Source organism: Oncorhynchus keta, chromosome 14 (genome assembly GCF_023373465.1).
Source record: "Oncorhynchus keta strain PuntledgeMale-10-30-2019 chromosome 14, Oket_V2, whole genome shotgun sequence".
In the NCBI taxonomy this organism is placed as follows: domain Eukaryota; kingdom Metazoa; phylum Chordata; class Actinopteri; order Salmoniformes; family Salmonidae; genus Oncorhynchus; species Oncorhynchus keta.
Genome location: NC_068434.1, coordinates 44387231 through 44405970, shown reverse-complemented (window position 1 = coordinate 44405970; position 18740 = coordinate 44387231). Strand labels below are relative to the sequence as shown.

At 42.6% G+C, this 18740-nt stretch overlaps 1 protein-coding gene across 2 annotated transcripts in view; it reads right to left on the bottom strand.

Annotated features, from left to right (window-relative positions):
• The window catches only part of oxct1a (3-oxoacid CoA transferase 1a), a 114750-nt gene that overhangs the window by 87437 nt on the left and 8573 nt on the right, over positions 1–18740 (bottom strand). For both annotated transcript variants that reach the window (XM_035786208.2, XM_035786209.2), the window contains exons 4-7: positions 7500–7635; positions 7164–7313; positions 6822–6928; positions 5752–5812 (exon numbers count right to left, since the gene is read on the bottom strand). In XM_035786208.2, coding sequence (XP_035642101.1) covers positions 5752–5812; positions 6822–6928; positions 7164–7313; positions 7500–7635 — 454 coding nt within the window. The remainder of the gene's footprint in view (positions 1–5751; positions 5813–6821; positions 6929–7163; positions 7314–7499; positions 7636–18740) is intronic.

Genomic DNA, 18740 nt, shown 5'->3' with positions numbered 1-18740 from the left:
TTTCTAAAACTGTTTGAATGATGTCTGTGAGTATAACATAACTTATATGGCAGGCAAAAACCTGGAAGGAAGTGGGAAATCTGAGGTTTGTCGTTTTTGATCTCAGCCCCTATCGCATTCACAGTGGGATATGGGTTATTTTGCACTTCCTAAGGATGTTGTTTTAGGCTTCTCGTGTGAAGGGGGGCCGGATGGGAGCTGTTTGACTAAGGGGTCTGCCAGCAGCCTTGTTCTCAGTCACACGCATTTCACATGAGAGGTTTCTCTCGTTCCATTGCTTTTCTACAGACAATGGAATTCTCCGGTTGGAACATTAATTGAACATTTATGATAAAAACATCGTAAAGATTGATTCTATACTTAGTTTGACAAGTTTCTTCGACCTGTAATATAACTTTTTTAACTTTTTGGCCGACTGGACCTGAACGCGCTTTTGGATTTGTTTACCAGATGCCCTAACAAAAGAAGCTATTTGAACATAAATGGACATAAATGATGGACATTATTGTGGAACTGTGATTCCTGGGAGTGCACTCTGATGAAGATCATCAAAGGTAAGTGAATATTTATAATGCTATTTCTGACTAATGTTGACTGCGCAACATGGCGGATATTTCTTTTGGCTGGTTTGGGCTCTGAGCGCAGTTCTCAGATTGTTAAAAGAAAATCTGACACAGCGGTTGCATTAAGGAGAAGTGTATCTAAAGTTCCATGCATAACACTTGAATTTTCATCAACATTTATAATGAGTATTTCTGTGAATTCATGCGGCTCTCTACAATATCACTGCATGTTTTGGAACTACTGACCATAACACGCCAATGTAAAATACGATTTTTGGATATAAATATGAACTATACCGAACAAAACATACATGTATTGTGTAACATGAAGTCCTATGAGTGTCATCTGATGAAGATCATCAACGGTTAGTGATTCATTTTCTCTATAATTGTGCTTTTTGACACTCCTCTTTCTTTGACGGACTGTCGTTTCTCTTTGCTTATTTCAGCTGTTCTTGCCATAATATGGACTTGGTATTTTACCAAATAGGGCTATCTTCTGTATGCCAGCCCTACCTTGTCACAACACAACTGATTGGGTCAAACGCATTAACTTCTTATGGCTGCAGGGGCAGTATTGAGTAGCTTGGATGAAAGGTGCCCAGAGTAAACGGCCTGCTCCTCAGTCTCATTTACTAATATATGCATATTATTATTCGTATTGGATAGAAAGCACTCTGAAATTTCTAAAACTGTTTGAATGATGTCTGTGAGTCCTGCTTTTTGTGACTCCTGTCTTTGGCTGGAAAAATGGCTATGTTTTTCTGTGACTTAGTGGTGACCTAACATAATCGTTTGTGGTGCTTTCGCTGTAAAGCCTATTTGAAATCAGACACTGTGGTGGGATTAACAACAAGATTACCTTTAAAACGGTATAAGATACATGTATGTTTGAGGAATTTTAATGATGAGATTTCTGTTGTTTTGAATTTGGTGCCCTGCACTTTCACTGGCTGTTGTCATATCATCCTGTTAACGAAGGAAATAAATTCCACAAATGAACTTTTAACAAGGCCCACCTGTTAATTGAAATGCATTCCAGGTGACTACCTCATGAAGCTGGTTGAGAGAATGTGTGCAAAGCTGTCATCAAGGTAAACGGAGGCTACTTTGAAGAATCTGAAATATAAAATATATTTTGATTTGTTTTAACACTTTTTTGGTTACTACATGATTCCATATGTGTTATTTCATAGTTTTGAGGTCTTCACTATTACTCTACAATGTAGATAGTAGTAAAAATAAAGAAAAACCCTGGAATGAGTAGGTTTGTCCAAACTTTTGACTGGTAATGTATATAGATCTCTGGTTTTAGGCAGCCATTTGCAAATTGGAAAGTAAAGTTGGCAGGTGCACAGTGCACTGTTCAGCTGCTGGCTTCCACAAAAGTAAGTTGAGGTTTTTCCTAAAATTATATAATTATACCTGTCGAAATAAAAAAATACTTCACTAGAGAACATGACTTAGGCCTAATAAACACGTAGGCCTATGCCTATTTGGGAAGCCCATTTGGCAACTGGCCTAGCTCATAAATTAGTTGCGGCTGTCAGTGAAAAGCATCTAAAAGATGTGTAAAGATAATGTGTCTTGAGTATATTTTAAAATGTTGAGACAAGAAGAAGGGGAGGGGGGTGTAGCTAGGATATGGCTCGTCTCTCTACAGAATGCATGCACTCAGCTCTCCAGAATGCACTCAGCTGTCTCCAGCCAATTGTTGCAAATTCATTGTTTCATTATGAGAATTGTTTTGCCTTTGGACTGTTTATTTTTATCAATTCCCCATTACATATGTCACCAGTAGGCCTAGTAGATGTACCGTTAAACCCCGTCATTTGGTTACATTCATTTTTGTTAATGCATGTATTAAATTAGGCTATAGTAATTTACTGTTCTCAATCTCGGAGAGGAAACATTTTTGCAGAGTTCACAACCTGCTACACTTGTGAGAAACAAGATTTGGTTTATTTCATAACCATCATTTCCGAGTAGAGGTCGACCGATTAATCGGAATGGCCGATGAATTAGGGCCGATTTCAAGTTTTCATAACAATCGGAAATCGGTAATTTTGGACGCCGAGTACACGCCGATTTTTATTTAGTCTTTATTTAACTAGGCATGTCAGTTAAGAACACAGAACACAGTTAAGAACACATTCTTATTTTCAATGACGGCCTAGGAACGGTGGGTTAAATGCCTTGTTCAGGGGCAGAACGACAGATTTTGACCTTGTCAGCTCAGGGATTCAATCTTGCAACCTTACGGTTAACTAGTCCAACGCTCTAACCACCTGCCTCACAAGGAGCCCGCCTGTTACGCGAATTCATTAAGAAGCCAAGATAAGTTGCTTGCTAGCATTAAACTTAATCAATAATAATCACTAGCTATAACTACACATGGTTGATGATATTACTATTTTTTTTTGCGTGTCCTGCATTGCATATAATCGATGCAGTGCGCATTCGCGAAAAAAGACTGTCGTTGCTCCAACGTGTACCTAACCATAAACACCAATGCCTTCCTTAAAATCAATACACAGAAGTATATATTTTTAAACCTGCATATTTAGCTAAAAGAAATCCAGGTTAGCAGGCAATATTAACCAGGTGAAATTGTGTTACTTCTCTTGCGTTCATTGCACGCAGAGTCACGGTATATGCAACAGTTTGGGCCGCCTGGCTCATTGCGAACTAATTTGCCAGAATTGTACGTAATTATGACATAACATTGAAGGTTGTGCAATGTAACAGCAATATTTAGACTGATGGATGCCACCCGCTAGATAAAATATGGAGCGGTTCCGTATTTCACTGAAAGAATAAACGTCTTGTTTTCGAGATGATAGTTCCAGATTAATGACCATATTAATGACCGAAAGGCTCGCATTTCTGTGTGTTATTAAGTTATAATTAAGTCTATGATTTGATAGAGCAGTCTGACTGAGCGATGGTAGGCAACAGCAGGCTCATAAGCATTCATTCAAACAGCACTTTCGTGCGTTTTGCCAGCAGCTCTGCTGTTTATGACTTCAAGCCTATCGACTCCCGAGATTAGGCTGGTGTAACGATGTGAAATGGGCTAGTTAGTTAGCGGGGTGCGCGCTAATAGCGTTTCAAACATCACTCGCTCTGAGACTTGGAGTAGTTGTTCCCCTTGCTCTGCATGGTTAACGCTGCTTCGAGGGTGGCTGTTGTCGTTGTGTTCCTGGTTCGAGCCCAGGTAGGAGCGAGGAGAGGTACGGAAGCTATACTGTTACACTGGCAATACTAAGGTGCCTATAAGAACATCCAATAGTCAAAGGTATATGAAATACAAATGGTATAGAGAGAAATAGTCCTATAATTCCTATAATAACTACAACCTAAAACTTCTTACCTGGGAATATTGAAGACTCGTGTTAAAAGGTACCACCAGCTTTGATATGTTCTCTTGTTCTGAGCAAAGAACTTAAACGTTAGTTTTCTTACATGGCACATATTGCACTTTTACTTTCTTGCATAATTTAAACCAAATTGAATGAAACAAATGTTTCGTTATTTATTTGAGGCTAAATAGATTTTATTGATGTATTATATGAAGTTAAAATAAGTGTTCATTCAGTATTGTTGTAATTGTCATTATTACAAATACATTTTAAAAAATCGTCCGATTAATCGGTATCGGCTTTTTTTGTCCTCCAATAATCAGTTTCCCGTATCGGCGTTGAAAAATCATAATCATTCGACCTCTATTTCCGAGTTGTCAATTATTTTATTGTCTTTTGTTTGGAGGGTTCCACGTGAGCAATAAGCGTGTGTCTGGTTTCTCTGTGCTAATAATGTTGAGAGAGCATGCATAGAAGTACCTGCTGAATTGTCTTAACTCGTGGTGAGTTAGACCTCCAACACACATTTTTTCTTCACCTCAGACAGTAAGTCAACAAAGTCTGTTTTTAACATCCATTTCAATGATAATAGTTCCTCACATAGAAAAATCTTTCCAACACTATCCAGGCCTCAATAATCCCCAAGCCTCAGCGTGAAATAGCAAAATATCATGATCTGATTGTGGAAATGTCATAAAATACCTGAAAATTTTTCCCTTAGGCATAAACAGTTGTCTGTCCCTGAGCTCACTGTTGCTGGAAACTCTGAGGTTCCAATGTTGCAAGTTGATACAATGTTGCAAGTTAACTAGGAACAGCTTCAGGCCAGACAGATCCAGTTGATTGATTTAATACAATGTTGCACTTCACTAGCGATGGTTCAAGACAAGACAGATAGAAAGGGAGGCAGACAGGTGGAGTCGAGAGGTGAATGACATTGAAAGAACCTGATTTTTCATCCGGATATTTTCTACTGTTTTTAATGTTAGCTTTTGGCCTATTCATTTTACTTTGTTGATGATGGACGTTATAGGCCTACTGCTATATTGGCCTATGCTATCCCTGAGTTCCATGCACTCATTTCTTCAGCCTCCAATGGATCACAGTGTATGAATGTGTCCATATGGCAGAGGCTGGTGCTTTGGCATTAGTGGAATTTGAACTTTCAGATTTGTATCACTTTAATACCAATTTTTAGGATTAACCATGTGACATTGATTTTGAGAAATGAAAGACCAGTAACATCACCACACAAAGCCCCAGCCCAGTCTGTATCACACTAATGGAGAGAGATGCCAGACTACTAGAGGAGTATTACTACATGTTTTTGCACTGTGCCCCACCTAAAGGTTTTTGACTGCAGACGGACTGGCTGAAAGAAGGACTGGCTGAAAGCCACCATGTGGGAATCACTGGACCACACGATATTCTGTGACCCCCAACTCATGTACTCAGACTCTTTATGTCGAGTACCTTGCTGTTGACATAATACCAGAAGACTGAGCCAACTAGTAGAATCTAGACTTTCAATCAGGCCATCCTACTGAAAGGGACAGATATATTTTTATTTATTTAACCTTCATATAACTAGGCAAGTCAGTTAAGAACAAATTCTTATTTGATATAAAACAGGAATCACATTAAAACGCAGCTATTAAACAACCATTACTCATGCTCTAGGCAGACACAGCTGAAATCATATGATTGATTTCTTAATGTCTGTGTCACAAATCTGAAAATGTTGAACAACAGGTGAAGACAGCAGAACAGTGCTATAGACATGTAAGGGGGTACATGGGGCTGGGGTGCAGAGACATGGCTCATACCTCTACAATGGTGACTTTGGCTGCCTTGCACATGGGCTGGTTGAAGTTCCTGGCTGTTTTCCTACATGGAGAGAGAACGAAAGAGAGAGAGAGAGAGAAAGAGATGGCATTAGCTAACAAGCATTGACGAGGGAGGCAACGAGGGAGCAATACAAGAAAGCAGGCACAGAGAAGTAATGGAATGGAAGTACAATAAGTCAATTAAGCATTAAGGCATAACAGGCAGTGCAGTATCATGAACACAGTCACAGGTAAATGGCGTTGTTCGGCCCGGTGCGATAGGGAAGGTTTTATAACATGAGTTACAGCATTAACATAGAGCAATCATGAACCGTGCAACAATCATTTCAACATGGCCTGTTTTTGCCTGTAAAATCAACAGGGGATTTTTTTATTGCAAAGTAGATACTGCGCTCTTGTGGTGACCAATTGAATGGTATTTACTATCACTTATTTTCAGTGTACAGGAGAGTAAATATTCAGGGGCAAGAAACAATACGGGCCCTGTTTTTATGTGGACCGAGAGAATGTTCTTCTCACATACTGACAGACAAGGGAACTAAGAAGAAAAGTCCATTTTCTACAGCTTTTCTGGAGAACGTTCAGTCTCTTTAAGCGGTCTAGTGTCAACATCTTAATTCAATCACTGAGCCTAAAAGTGAATATCCTACCAGCAATCCATATGGCACAGAGCGACCTGCAGGCCCGCAGTTTTACTTATTGTGGAAACATAACTAGGTGATTAGAAAGGGTGTAACCTGTCCTGGGACAAGCAGTGGCCTAAATCACAGTGCCTTGGGTAAATATTTAGTGTCAAATGGATATGTATTACATAATGTACATTTACTCAATACTACGCTGATGGCTTTTTTGAAATAATGATGCACGTCGTCTCAACAACAGCATTACAGGTCTTGGTGACAGCAGACTTAAGGGGTAAATATGCGCCTATGCTTTGTGCAAGGATTCAAGGGTAGGAGGGAGTAGCTTGCCCTGATATCAGGTAACCTTTATCCCCAGAATAAGTGATTAACAGACAGGTTAGAGTGAGTGAATGTATTGGTAGCTACCTGAAGATTATGTTCCCGGCCTTGTCGGCCTTCCAGGCCTTGACCAGAGCAAAGTCTCCAGTGATGGCCTTCTCCATGATGTAGTGCCTTCCATTAAACTCCCGCACCTGCCAAACAACAACACAGCAAGCGGCTCAAGAGACAAACTAGAAGACTGCTGGAGATGACAGCATTTTGAGTGTTGTTTACAGAGGCTCGTGCTCCATGTCAGTATAGGCAGATTGTGTGATGAAAACAGACAGTGGTGAGAAAAACAATTTGATGCAATAACATTAGGTGATGTGTCACGATGTGGTGAATGTGGTGCTAGAAACCACATGTTGGTAGAGGCTGGGGTCTGACCTCTCTCTGTTCACTGGCGATGGCGATAGTTCCGTCCTTGTTGTATTTGATGGGGGAGCCACCCTCCTGGATGAGGGTACCATAGCCTGTAGCCGTGAAGAAGGCAGGAACACCCGCACCGCCAGCTCTGATCCTCTCTGCTAGGGTACCCTGGGGGAGAGAGGTCATGGTCATCAATTGGATCATTACTCAAAATCACTGAACCTGGACATTCCAAACCTCCACAACAAATGTATTGTATTGGACCTCGAATAACTCAAATGGATAACCTAGTAAAGCAAGGTGGTATGTGTGTGTGTGTGTGTGTGTGTGTGTGTGTGTGTGCGTGCGTGTCACCTGTGGCGTTAGCTCCACCTCCAGCTCCCCAGACAGGTATTGTCTCTCAAACTCGATGTTCTCTCCCACATAGGAGGAGATCATCCTCTTGATCTGTTTGGTCTGTAGGAGCAGACCCAACCCAAAGTTATCCACCCTGCAGGGAGAGAACACACACAGGTTACCACACACACACACACACACACACACACACACACACACACACACACACACACACACACACACACACACACACACACACACACACACACACACACATACTTCAGCCTACAGAAAAAGCAAACAGATCATCAGCTCCTCAGGGTATGCTGCCTCATGATGCACCACATACTCACACCCTACCCAGGTAGGTTCATATTATTCCCAAACTTTTACAAAAAAAATGCTTGTTGGATTTGATTTCTAATACTAATTTCAATGTGTCACTTATGGGATACACCTTAGGGTGGGTCAAAAGCTTGAAGTACGCAATAACACAGTGTCTGTTGGAGACATAGGTCGAGTGGCAAATGAGGTGAGCTCTTCTCCTCAATAAAGGGAGCCACTTGCCCGCCAACTGGTCATTCTGGCCTCTCTTCCTTGCGGAAGTGACTGTGTTCACAAAAGAAGCTCTCCTCAGCTCGACTAGATTCCTGTCTTCCTATTGAACTTTTCTCAGGCGAAACGTGAGGTTAACGCTGACGAATGTAGGACCTCAGCTCCTGTCGATAATGTTGAGTTCTGATTGAAAGGAAGATTTTGCTTTGAGTAGAATAAATGTTCTACTCGTCAGTCCCTGTTGTAGCTAACGTCACATGGCTAGCTATCGAGACATGGTTATTAACCTGGCTAGCTAGCTGCAAGGCCAGCTAACCACGCTAACAAAGGACTAGCTTTCACCGCAGGGCTTAAGCTAACCTAGCTAGCTCACTGTAAGGCAAGCTAACCACACCAGCATTACTAGCTGCAACATGGTAATATTGCTAGCTCCCATCTCACGTCTATCTAACTGGAAAGCTAGCTAACGACACTGTAAAGGGCTAGCTCTCGCCGTAAGGCTTAGCTACCCCGGATAAGTTTCAGCAAGGCTAGCTTTTCCACCTGCATTGCTAACTATACTCTCGCATTTAGCTCAACCCACATTCACCCGTGCCGTGTTAACTAGACTGATAGCCCTTACTTCACAGCGCAACGGGAGCTTTAACTTTGCTCAAGGATTACGATTTATCTGAGCCATGGAGCCTGCTACCCCCTCAAATGGCGCCTGCCACTGCCCCATTACCGGTGCACCCTTGTCCGTGTGGAGCTAAGCAATCGGGCAAGGACACACACTGTTTGTGTACCGTCTGCCTGGGGACATAGCAGGCTAAAGCAGCACTCATTAACCCTGAGTTCAACGGGAGGACACTCCCCTCTCGCACCATCCCGGGAAAGCAACTTTTCCCAGCGGCCCCAGCATGCGTGCCAGAGGGAAAACACAACTGGGACAAGCCTTTGTCCAGCAATGGCCAAACCAGGCACTTTCTTGGCATGGACATTCAGGGCATAGAAAAGAAAGGCTTTGACAAGCCTTGGGGTGGTTATCCACCCCAACCACAGTGCCGTCTATGACCGGCACTGCCCTCCCTGGAAAGGCGGAGCGCTTCACCGCCTCCATATTCCATAAGGTCTATATGTCTGCGGCACATTCAGTACAACTTAATGTCCCTATTGTTGGCTTACCAGGCCAATTTGCTACTAGAGATGGGCATTGTCTCAGGCAAAGGTCAACCAGTACCTATGGAACGAGATGTGCGTCGCTGGAGATCTCAACCTATGGGCCTCTAGAGGCGCCGTCCAAGCGCCTTGATCATTGCGGTGGTGGGGGAGAGAGCCTTGTGGCTTGACTTGAAAGCCTTGTGTCTAGCATCTCAGAAAAGGAAAAGGCAGATTTCCTCAACGCTCCTATCACGCCAAAGGAACTGTTTGGGCCTTCTGTCGCTGACATGCGACCGAAGTGCGAACTTCGTAAGAAGGAAGGCGAAGCCATTAACTTCTGTTTGCCCCGCAGATCTGGGGTACGTGGAAACCCGGTTTCACCTTCCACAAGCAAAGGCTCGGCAGGAGGGAGTGGGTAAAAAGCTGGTACCAGGTTTTTTGGTAATGAAAAACCCCAATCGATGTAGCAGGCTGTGAATCCACAGTTCAGCTCTCCTATCAGAGGCCGACAGAGGGGGAAGCCCTCTGCTGCTTCCACAGATGTCCCACCCATCTACTTCTCCCACGGGGAAAGATGGGATGTCCCCAGCGGCAGAGAGGGTCAATCAGTGTCCTGAACTGCCTCCTCTCAGGTGGAGCACAGAACCGAACCGACCCGACCCCCCCCTCCCCCCCCCATTCCCACAATGTGGGAGGCACATATGTGCTCCTTAAACCCTCCCCCTCATGCAGCGGCTCATCTTTATGCATTTGCTCACGGTACCTCTCCCTGCCCAACAGGGGGCATTCTGTCATGCTTCGTACATGTTTCCGAGTGCTGGGGTTGATGGCCTTTACCATCTCAGTTGTACCGCGAGGATCAATGAGAATGAGAGACTTTCGGCATTGGGTTTAAACCCATCGCCTATATCCACTATGGAACTTCAATCAATAGATAAGTGTCCACAGAATCCGGGTTAAGTGAGAATTGTGTCAAGAAGCAGTGCGGCTTGGCAGGGGTCATGTTTTAGAGGACGCATGGCTCTCGACCTTCGCCTCTCCCGAGTCCATACGAGAGTTGCAGCGATGGGACAAGACTGTAACTACCATTTGGACATCAAGAAATTGAGGGGGAAAAAGTGGTAAAAAAATATTTTTCAAAGTGTCCACAGACTGTCTCTCAGCTCTCTGTCACTAGAAGAGCCTCTCGATCACAGACACCTCAAACTGATGAGTGTTTCATGCATTGACACACTTTCCACCCTGCCGTCAAAATGGTCACATCCTGGTGAAAGCAGACAATATGACTGTGGTGGAAAGTGGAGCGGTTGGCACTTGCTCTTTGCATCTACACAGACTAACTGTCAAGTATATTCTGTGGAGCAGGGCACAACTATATTCAATACGCGCGACTCATGTCCCAGGCGTATTTGAATGTGGTTGAGGACTTGTTGTCCAGAGGGAATCCCCTATACAAGGATTGGAGACTGCACCCCTAGATGGTGAACCAGATCTTACATCTATTCACGTTGCACAAAGACACGCACTGCGCATTGTTCTTTGCTATAGCTTGATACACACCACTGGGACTGGATGTGCGGGCACACCCTTGAAGGGTGGTGCTTTACGCTTTTCCTCCTCTATGCTTCATTTCCCCCACTCTGGACAGAGTATGGGAACAAGGATTATACCTCCTTGATAGCCCCTCGATGACCAGGGAAGCTCTGGCTAGTGGACATTCTTCTTTCACTTTACGCCGAGCCCTGGAAACTGCCGTTACTACCTTTTAACCCACGTGAACAAGGAGATTTTCCACCTTCACCCGGAACCCATTGCCCTCTGGACCTGGCCCTTGAGGAGGTAAATCTGAATTCGATAGGCTTGCCCTTCTACATGCTCACTATATACAGTTGAAGTCGGAAGTTTACATACACTTAGGTTGGAGTCATTAAAACTCGTTTTACAAACCACTCCACAAGTTTCTTGTTAACAAACTATAGTTTTAGCTAGTCGGTTAGGACATCTACTTTGTGCATGACAAGTAATTTTTCCAACAATTGTTTACAGACAGATTATTTCACTTATAATTTACTGTATAAAAATTCCAGTGGGTCAGAAGTTTACATACACTAAGTTGAATGTGCCTTTAAACAGCTTGTAAAATTCCAGAAATTATGTCATGGCGTTAAAAGCTTCTGATAGGCTAATAGACATCATTTGAGTCAATTGGAGGTATACCTGTGGATGTATTTCAATGCCTACCTTCAAACTCAGTGCCTTTTTGCTTGACATCACGGGAAAAACAAAAGAAATGAGCCAAGACCTCAGACAAAAAAACTGTAGACCTCCACAAGTCTGGTTCATCCTTGGGAGCAATTTCCAAATGCCTGAAGGTACCACGTTCACCTGTACAAACAATAGTATGCAAGTATAAACACCATTGGACCACGCAGCCATCATACCACTCAGGAAGGAGACGCGTTCTGTCTCCTAGAGACTTTGGTGGGAAAAGTGCAAATCAATCCTAGAACAGCAGCAAAGGACCTTGTGAAGATGCTGGAGGAAACAGGTACAAAAGTATCTATATCCACAGTAAAACGAGTCCTATATCGACATAACCTGAAAGGCCGCTCAGCAAGGAAGAAGCCATTGCTCCAAAACAGCCAGAAAAAAACAGACTACGGTTTGCAACTGCACATGTGGACGAAGATCGTACTTTTTGGACAAATGTCCTCTGGTCTTATGGAACAAAAATATAACTGTTTGGCCATAATGGCCATCATTATGTTTGGAGGAAAAAGTGGGTGGCTTTCAAGCCGAAGAACACCAATCCAACTGTGAAGCAAAGGGGTGGCAGCATCATGTTGTGGGGGTGCTTTGCTGCAGGATGGACTGGTGCACTTCACAAAATAGATGGCATCATGAGAAGGACATTTATGTGGATATATTGAAACAACATCTCAAGACATCAGTCAGGAAGTTAAAGCTTGGTCGCAAATGGGTCTTCCAAATGGACAATGACCCCAAGCATACTTCAAAAGTTGTGGCAAACTGGCTTAAGGACAACAAAGTCAAGGTATTGGAGTGACCATCACAAAGCCCTGACCTCAATCCCATAGAACATTTGTGGGCAGAACTGAAAAAGTGTGTGAGCAAGGAGGCCTACAAACCTGACTCAGTTACACCAGCTCTGTCAGGAGGAATGGGCCAAAATTCACCCAACTTATTGTGGGAAGCTTATGGAAGCCTACCTGAAACATTTGACCCAAGTTAAACAATTTAAAGGCAATGTTACCGAATACTAATTGAGCGTATGTAAACTTCTGACCCACTGGGAATGTGATGAAAATAAAAGCTGAAATAAATCAATATCTCTACTATTATTCTGACAGGTGATCCTACCTGACCTGAAATAGGTAATTTTACTAGGATTAAAATGTCAGGAATTGTGAAAAAAATAGTTTAAATGGATTTGGCTAAGATGTATGTAAACTTCCGACTTCAACTGTAGATGCATGTTGTGCGTTTGTGAGAAGTGGTGTGACCAGAAACAACGAACTGTCAAGGTTTTTTCAACCACAATCTCAGCCTGTCATATAGGCTTTGACAATACACAGGAGCGAAACAATCTCTAGTATGTTGTTTCATGAAGGGAGCGCGTCGCTTACGCCCAGTCTTCAAGCCTCCAAGCCTTTATCCCCATCCTGGGACCTGTCTATTGTGCTTGAGGTGATTTCACAGCAACCTTTTGAGCTGCTGGAAAGCGCCAAGTTGAATATAAATCTTTCAAGACGGCTTTGATCATTGCCATTACATCTGCAAAATGACTGAGCTGCATGCACTGTCCACCATTCGTGCCTAGAGTTTGCCCTGGGTTTCGTGGTTACGTAACTCCGCCTTTATGCCTAAGATCAGCGGCAATTACGATTCACTTCTACGGAAGGGCATCTCCACCGTTTATGTCCAGTATGTGCTTTGCCAATCTACTTGGGTAGAACGAGAGCATGGCGTAAGAGTACGAACCCTTTGTGTTCGTACCCCCTGCAAGGATGGGCCCCTCTCTCGTAAACGGCTATCCCATTGGATAGTGGAGGCTATTATATTGGCTTATAATAGCAAGGGTTTAAAGCCCCCGGAGGGCCTGAAGGTTCACTCCACCAATGGCTAACCTTTTGGTCAATGTTCAAAGACATCTCTTTGTGAGGCGACATGTTGGGCCACCCTTTTTACCAACTGGACGTCACTGCACCTTCATTGGCGTATACTGTCTTTAGTTTGGGAGCCTCTGAATGGTGATGCTGTTGGAACAACCCTGGCTTCGGAGAGCATGTCTGCGTTACGGGAGTTGGCAATATAAGTGACACATCGAAACGAGTATTAGAAGCAGAACTTAGGTTTCTATTAGTGAGATGTGTCACTGCTTTTCCCTGATAACAAAAGCACAAGGAAGTGATGCATGCTTGAGAATGACCAGTTGGCGGGCAAGTGGCTCCCTTTATTGAGGAGAGGGGCTCAAATCATTCGCCACTCAACCCGTCTCCAACAGATGCTGTGTGATTGGAAACTTCGAGCTCGTGACTCGCCCAAAGGCGTATCCCATAAGTGACACATATTCCCTCATATTCTCATAGAACCTGGGTTACGCAAGTAATCCTAAATTAATCAAGTTCAAACTACCGTAGTGTGTTAACAGCTCTGTCAGTCAGGTCCTGTGAAAGTTAACAAAGTGCAACAATCTACTATAACAGCATGAAATTATATTTGTTATAAATGTTTTTTGTGTATGTAAAAGAGCAATTCCAGTGTTATGTATGTGCCTTTTGCACACAAAATGAGAAACAAATTCCTCACAGAATTGACTTATCAAGCATAATGTGACTGAAATTTACAGGCATTTTTGGGAGAATGGACACATCAGCAAAGGTCTGTGAATCTCAAAGTCTTAGGGTAAAATATGAATAGCCACTGTGAAAGTAAGGCTTGGCAACACACAAAAACAACAATGATGAAAATATGTAAGTATCATATACAGTGCATTCGGAAAGTATTCATACCCCTCGACTTTTTCCAAATTTTATGGTTACAGCCTTATTCTAAAATGGATTAAATAGTACCCCCTGCATCACACACACACACACACACACACAACCCCATAATGACAAAGCAAAAAACGTTTTTTAGAAATTTTTGCAAATGTATAAAAAACATTTTTTAAACTTAAACATCACATTTACATAAGTGTTCAGACCCTTTACTCAGAACTTTCTTGAAGCACCTTTGGCAGTGATTACAGCCTCAAGTCTTCTTGGGTATGACGCTACAAGCTTGGCACACCTGTATTTGGGGAGCTTCTCTCATTCTTCTCTGCAGATCCTCTCAAGCTCTGTCAGGTTGGATGGGGAGCGTCGCTGTACAGCCATTTTCAGGTCTCTCCAGAGATGTTCAATCGGGTTCAAGTCTGGGCTCTAACTGAGCCACTCAAGAACATTGAGACTTGTCCCGGAGCCACTCCTGCGTTGTCTTGGCTGTGTGCTTAGGGTCTTTGTCCTGTTGGAAGGTGAACCTTTACCCCAGTCTGATGTCCTGAGCAGGTTTTCATCAACGATCCCTCTCCGTTCATCTTTCCCTTGATCCTGACTAGTCTCCCAGTCTCTGCCTCTGAAAAACATCCCCACAGCAGGATGCTGCCACCACCATGTTTCACCTTGGTGTCAGGTTTCCTCCAGACGTGACCCTTGGCATTCAGGTGAGAGTCCTTTAGGTGCCTTTTGGCAAACTCCAAGCAGGCTGTCATGCCTTTGACTGAGGGTTTGCTTCCGTCTGGCCACTCTACCATAAAGGCCTGATTGGTGGAGTGCTGCAGAAATGGTTGTCCTTCTGGAAGGTTCTCCGATCTCCACAGAGGAACTCTGGAGCTCTGTCAAGAGTGACCGTCGAGTTCTTGGTCACCTCCCTGGCTAAGGTGCTTCTCCCCTGATTGCTCAGTTTGGCTGGGCGCTCAGCTCTAGGATGAGTCTTGGTGGTTCCAAACTTCTTCCATTTAAGAAAGATAGAGGCCACTTGTGTTCTTGGGGACCTTCAATGCTGCATACATTTTTTGGTACCCTTACCTAGATCTGTGCCTCGACACAATCCTGTCTCGGAGCTCTACAGACAATTCCTTCGACCTTATGGCTTGGTTTTTGCTCTGACATGCACCGTCACCTGTGGGACCTTTATATAGACAGGTGTGTGCCTTTCCAAATCATGTCCAATCGATTGAATTTCCCACAAGGTGGACTCCAATCAAGTTGTAGAAACATCTCAAGGATGATCAATGGAAACAGGAAGCACCTGAGCTCAATTTTGAGTCTCATTGCAAGGCATCTTTTATTTTTATTGCAAAAATTTCTAAAAACCTGTTTTCGCTTTGTCATCATGGGGTATTTGTGTGCCGATTGCTGAGGATTCGTTAGTAATTTAAATCGATTTTAGAATAAGGCTGTAACATAACAAAATGTGGAAAAAGTCAAGAGGCCTGAATACTTTCCAAAGGCACTGTATACTTTAGACAGGAAAATGTACCGTTCTGCATGTGACACTATGCAAAATGTGTTTATATATTAAAAGATTTCTTCAACAAACTTCACAATAATACTTTTGTTGTCATCTGAAAATGCAGTGTACCTCAAAGAACCAACAAATCACCAGTATCTTGAATAGTTACTGCATAGGCTTTCAAAGTGCACTCGTGGGTCCTGTCTTAACCAACCATAAATGCACAAAAAAATACATTTACAATTCTTTATTTGAAAAACTCTATTTTCATTGCGAAATTAAAGTGCTGCATACCCCAAATATAGAAATATGTGCACTTTCATAACACTACAAGTGACATCAATAAGGGATCATGGAGGGGCTCCCGAGTGGCGCAGCGGTCTAAGGGGTCCCTGCGCCACACAAACAAAAGTTATGAAAGTTTATGCCAGGGTTCCTTCTTCCATTCTACGATATATTGAATCCTGACATATTGTAAGTAGTGTAGGCATATTTGTTGCCCACTTCATTGGTTCTTGGGAGTTGAAAGACTGGCCTGATAGAGCTACTGCTGGGCTGAGAGCAGTCACAACGGTTTATACAGTTGCCTCAAGAGGGCATAAAAAAACTCATGTGCCCATTTGCCCTGACAAAGAAAAGGCTGGGAAGTGCGCCAGGTCAGCAGTCACAATAGTCTCTCAGTGACAGTTATTAACCAATAGTAGTGTTATGCAGTAAATAAAACGATCATTTTTAATTCCAGGTAGCAATGTGTCACCGGTCTTTCTTGTGACCGACCCATATAAGCAGTTCAATAAAGATATATACTGAGTGCAAGATAAAAGTGCATATCTTGGCTTCATGGACCTCAGGTTATTATAGTAAACCAAAACTGAAACCAAACCATGAAAAAACTATTTTGTAAACTGAAACAAAATAATTAAGAAATCTGTTTGAAAAACTAAAACTATACTGAAAATATTATATAAACAGAGAGAAAGAAAGAGAAACAGACAGAGACAGACAGAGTTTGAAGGACAAGAACTCCACAGGGTTCAGAGAACAGTAGACTACAAGTTCTTAACTTATGTTTGCTATCATTTTCTTTTCTATTTTGCCTTTTAAAAAAACATTCCTTCTCAGATTCCTGACAGTTGTCTGACTAGTAGACATATCAAATTGTCTAATCTGGGTCGGGTATAGGCCTGTACCCAGACATTTTATATCATTCAAATTCCCAAAGGCTTTTCACTCTAAAACAGGGATCATCAAGTAGATTCAGCCATGTTGTAGACCGCAAATTGAGCGCAAGACTCCTAAACAGATACAATATTTGACTAAAACATAATCCTTTCAAACCTTGCTTACATTTGTATATGATCACGATGTGTCTCTCTATTATGTGTGGGAATATTTGGGCACGGATTTCCAAAATGTACAATCTTCTATCTGATCTACTGGTGTTTTTACCGTCTTTTATTCCAAACAATGAAAATGTAAAAAACAATTAAATGTTTTTTTTTTGCTCAGAAAACTATAGGGCCAAATATTAACCACCCGGGGGCCACCAGTTGGGGAAACCTGGTCTAAAATGACTGGTTCTTCAGGTTTCTGTCAAAGAGATTAGGTACAGTATAGAGGGAGGCACATAGAACAAGCCGCAGGGGAAATGTTTTTTCGGTGGATGTCCTCGTCATAGCTCAGCATGGCCAGAATTATTTTATCCAGCTCCTGTGGCATGTCTGGGATGTTCCAAAATGCATCTCTTTATAAACTACACACTGAAATGGAGTATGCGAAGAGACAAGAATATAACCCTGGCACCAAGTCCACAACTACTTTTAGATTCAGTCTACCCCACTGCTTCACATTAAGCCTACACACGAGCAGTTAAGTCATAGGCCAACATGAATTAAGTATGAAGCATTTCTCTGCTTTCTGAAGACAAACAGACACTTTGTTCCAGTCGGTGCTTCATCCTTAGAGAGTTGGTGCTGCAGTTCACCACACGTCTAGCAGGATTAGTTCATCCTCGCTGATAGCTTGGGTTGAAACTAGCCAACCACTCAGCACAGTGGTCAGTCCCTCCCTCAGGCATTATAAAACACTGGTCATGATCGCAGCAAAGAGGAGAATGCACACATTCTCCTGAAGTTGGGTTCTCAACTAGCACTGCATCAGTGGAAACAAACATTTCCGAACAGCAGTAACAAATCAAGCTTGAGATAATTCAAGTGAATGAAAAATCATTTCTACTAGTCAGACACAGGTGAAAAGTAATTTGGTGCAAGAATATACAGTTGAAGTCAGGAAGTTTACATACACTTAGGTTGGAGTCATTAAAACTTGTTTTACAACCACTCCCCAAATGTCTTGTTAACAAACTAGAGTTTTGGTAAGTCAGTTAGGACATCTACTTTGTGCATGACACAAGTCATTTTTCCAACAATCGTTAACAGACAGAGATTATTTCACTTATAACTCACTGTATCACAAGTTTACATACACTTAAGTTGACTGTGTCTTTAAACATCTTGGATAATTCCAGAAAATGATGTCATGTTTTTAGAAGCTTCTGATAGGCTAATTGACATCATTTGAGTCAATTGGAGGTATACCTGTGGATGTATTTCAATGCCTACCTTCAAACTCAGTGCCTTTTTGCTTGACATCACGGGAAAATAATATCAAAAGAAATGAGCCAAGACCTCAGACAAAAAAACTGTAGACCTCCACAAGTCTGGTTCATCCTTGGGAGCAATTTCCAAATGCCTGAAGGTACCACATTCATCTGTACAAACAATAGTGTGCAAGTATAAACACCATGTGACCACGTAGCCATTATACCGCTCTGGAAAGAGACGCATTCTGTCTCCTAGAGATGAACATACTTTGGTGCGAAAAGTGCAAATCAATCCTAGAACAACAGCAAAGGCCCTTGTGAACATGCTGGAGGAAACAGGTACAAAAGTATCTATATCCACAGTAAAACAAGTCCTATATCAACATAACCTGAAAGGCTGCTCAGCAAGGAAGAAGCCACTGTTCCAAAATCGCCATAAAAAAGCC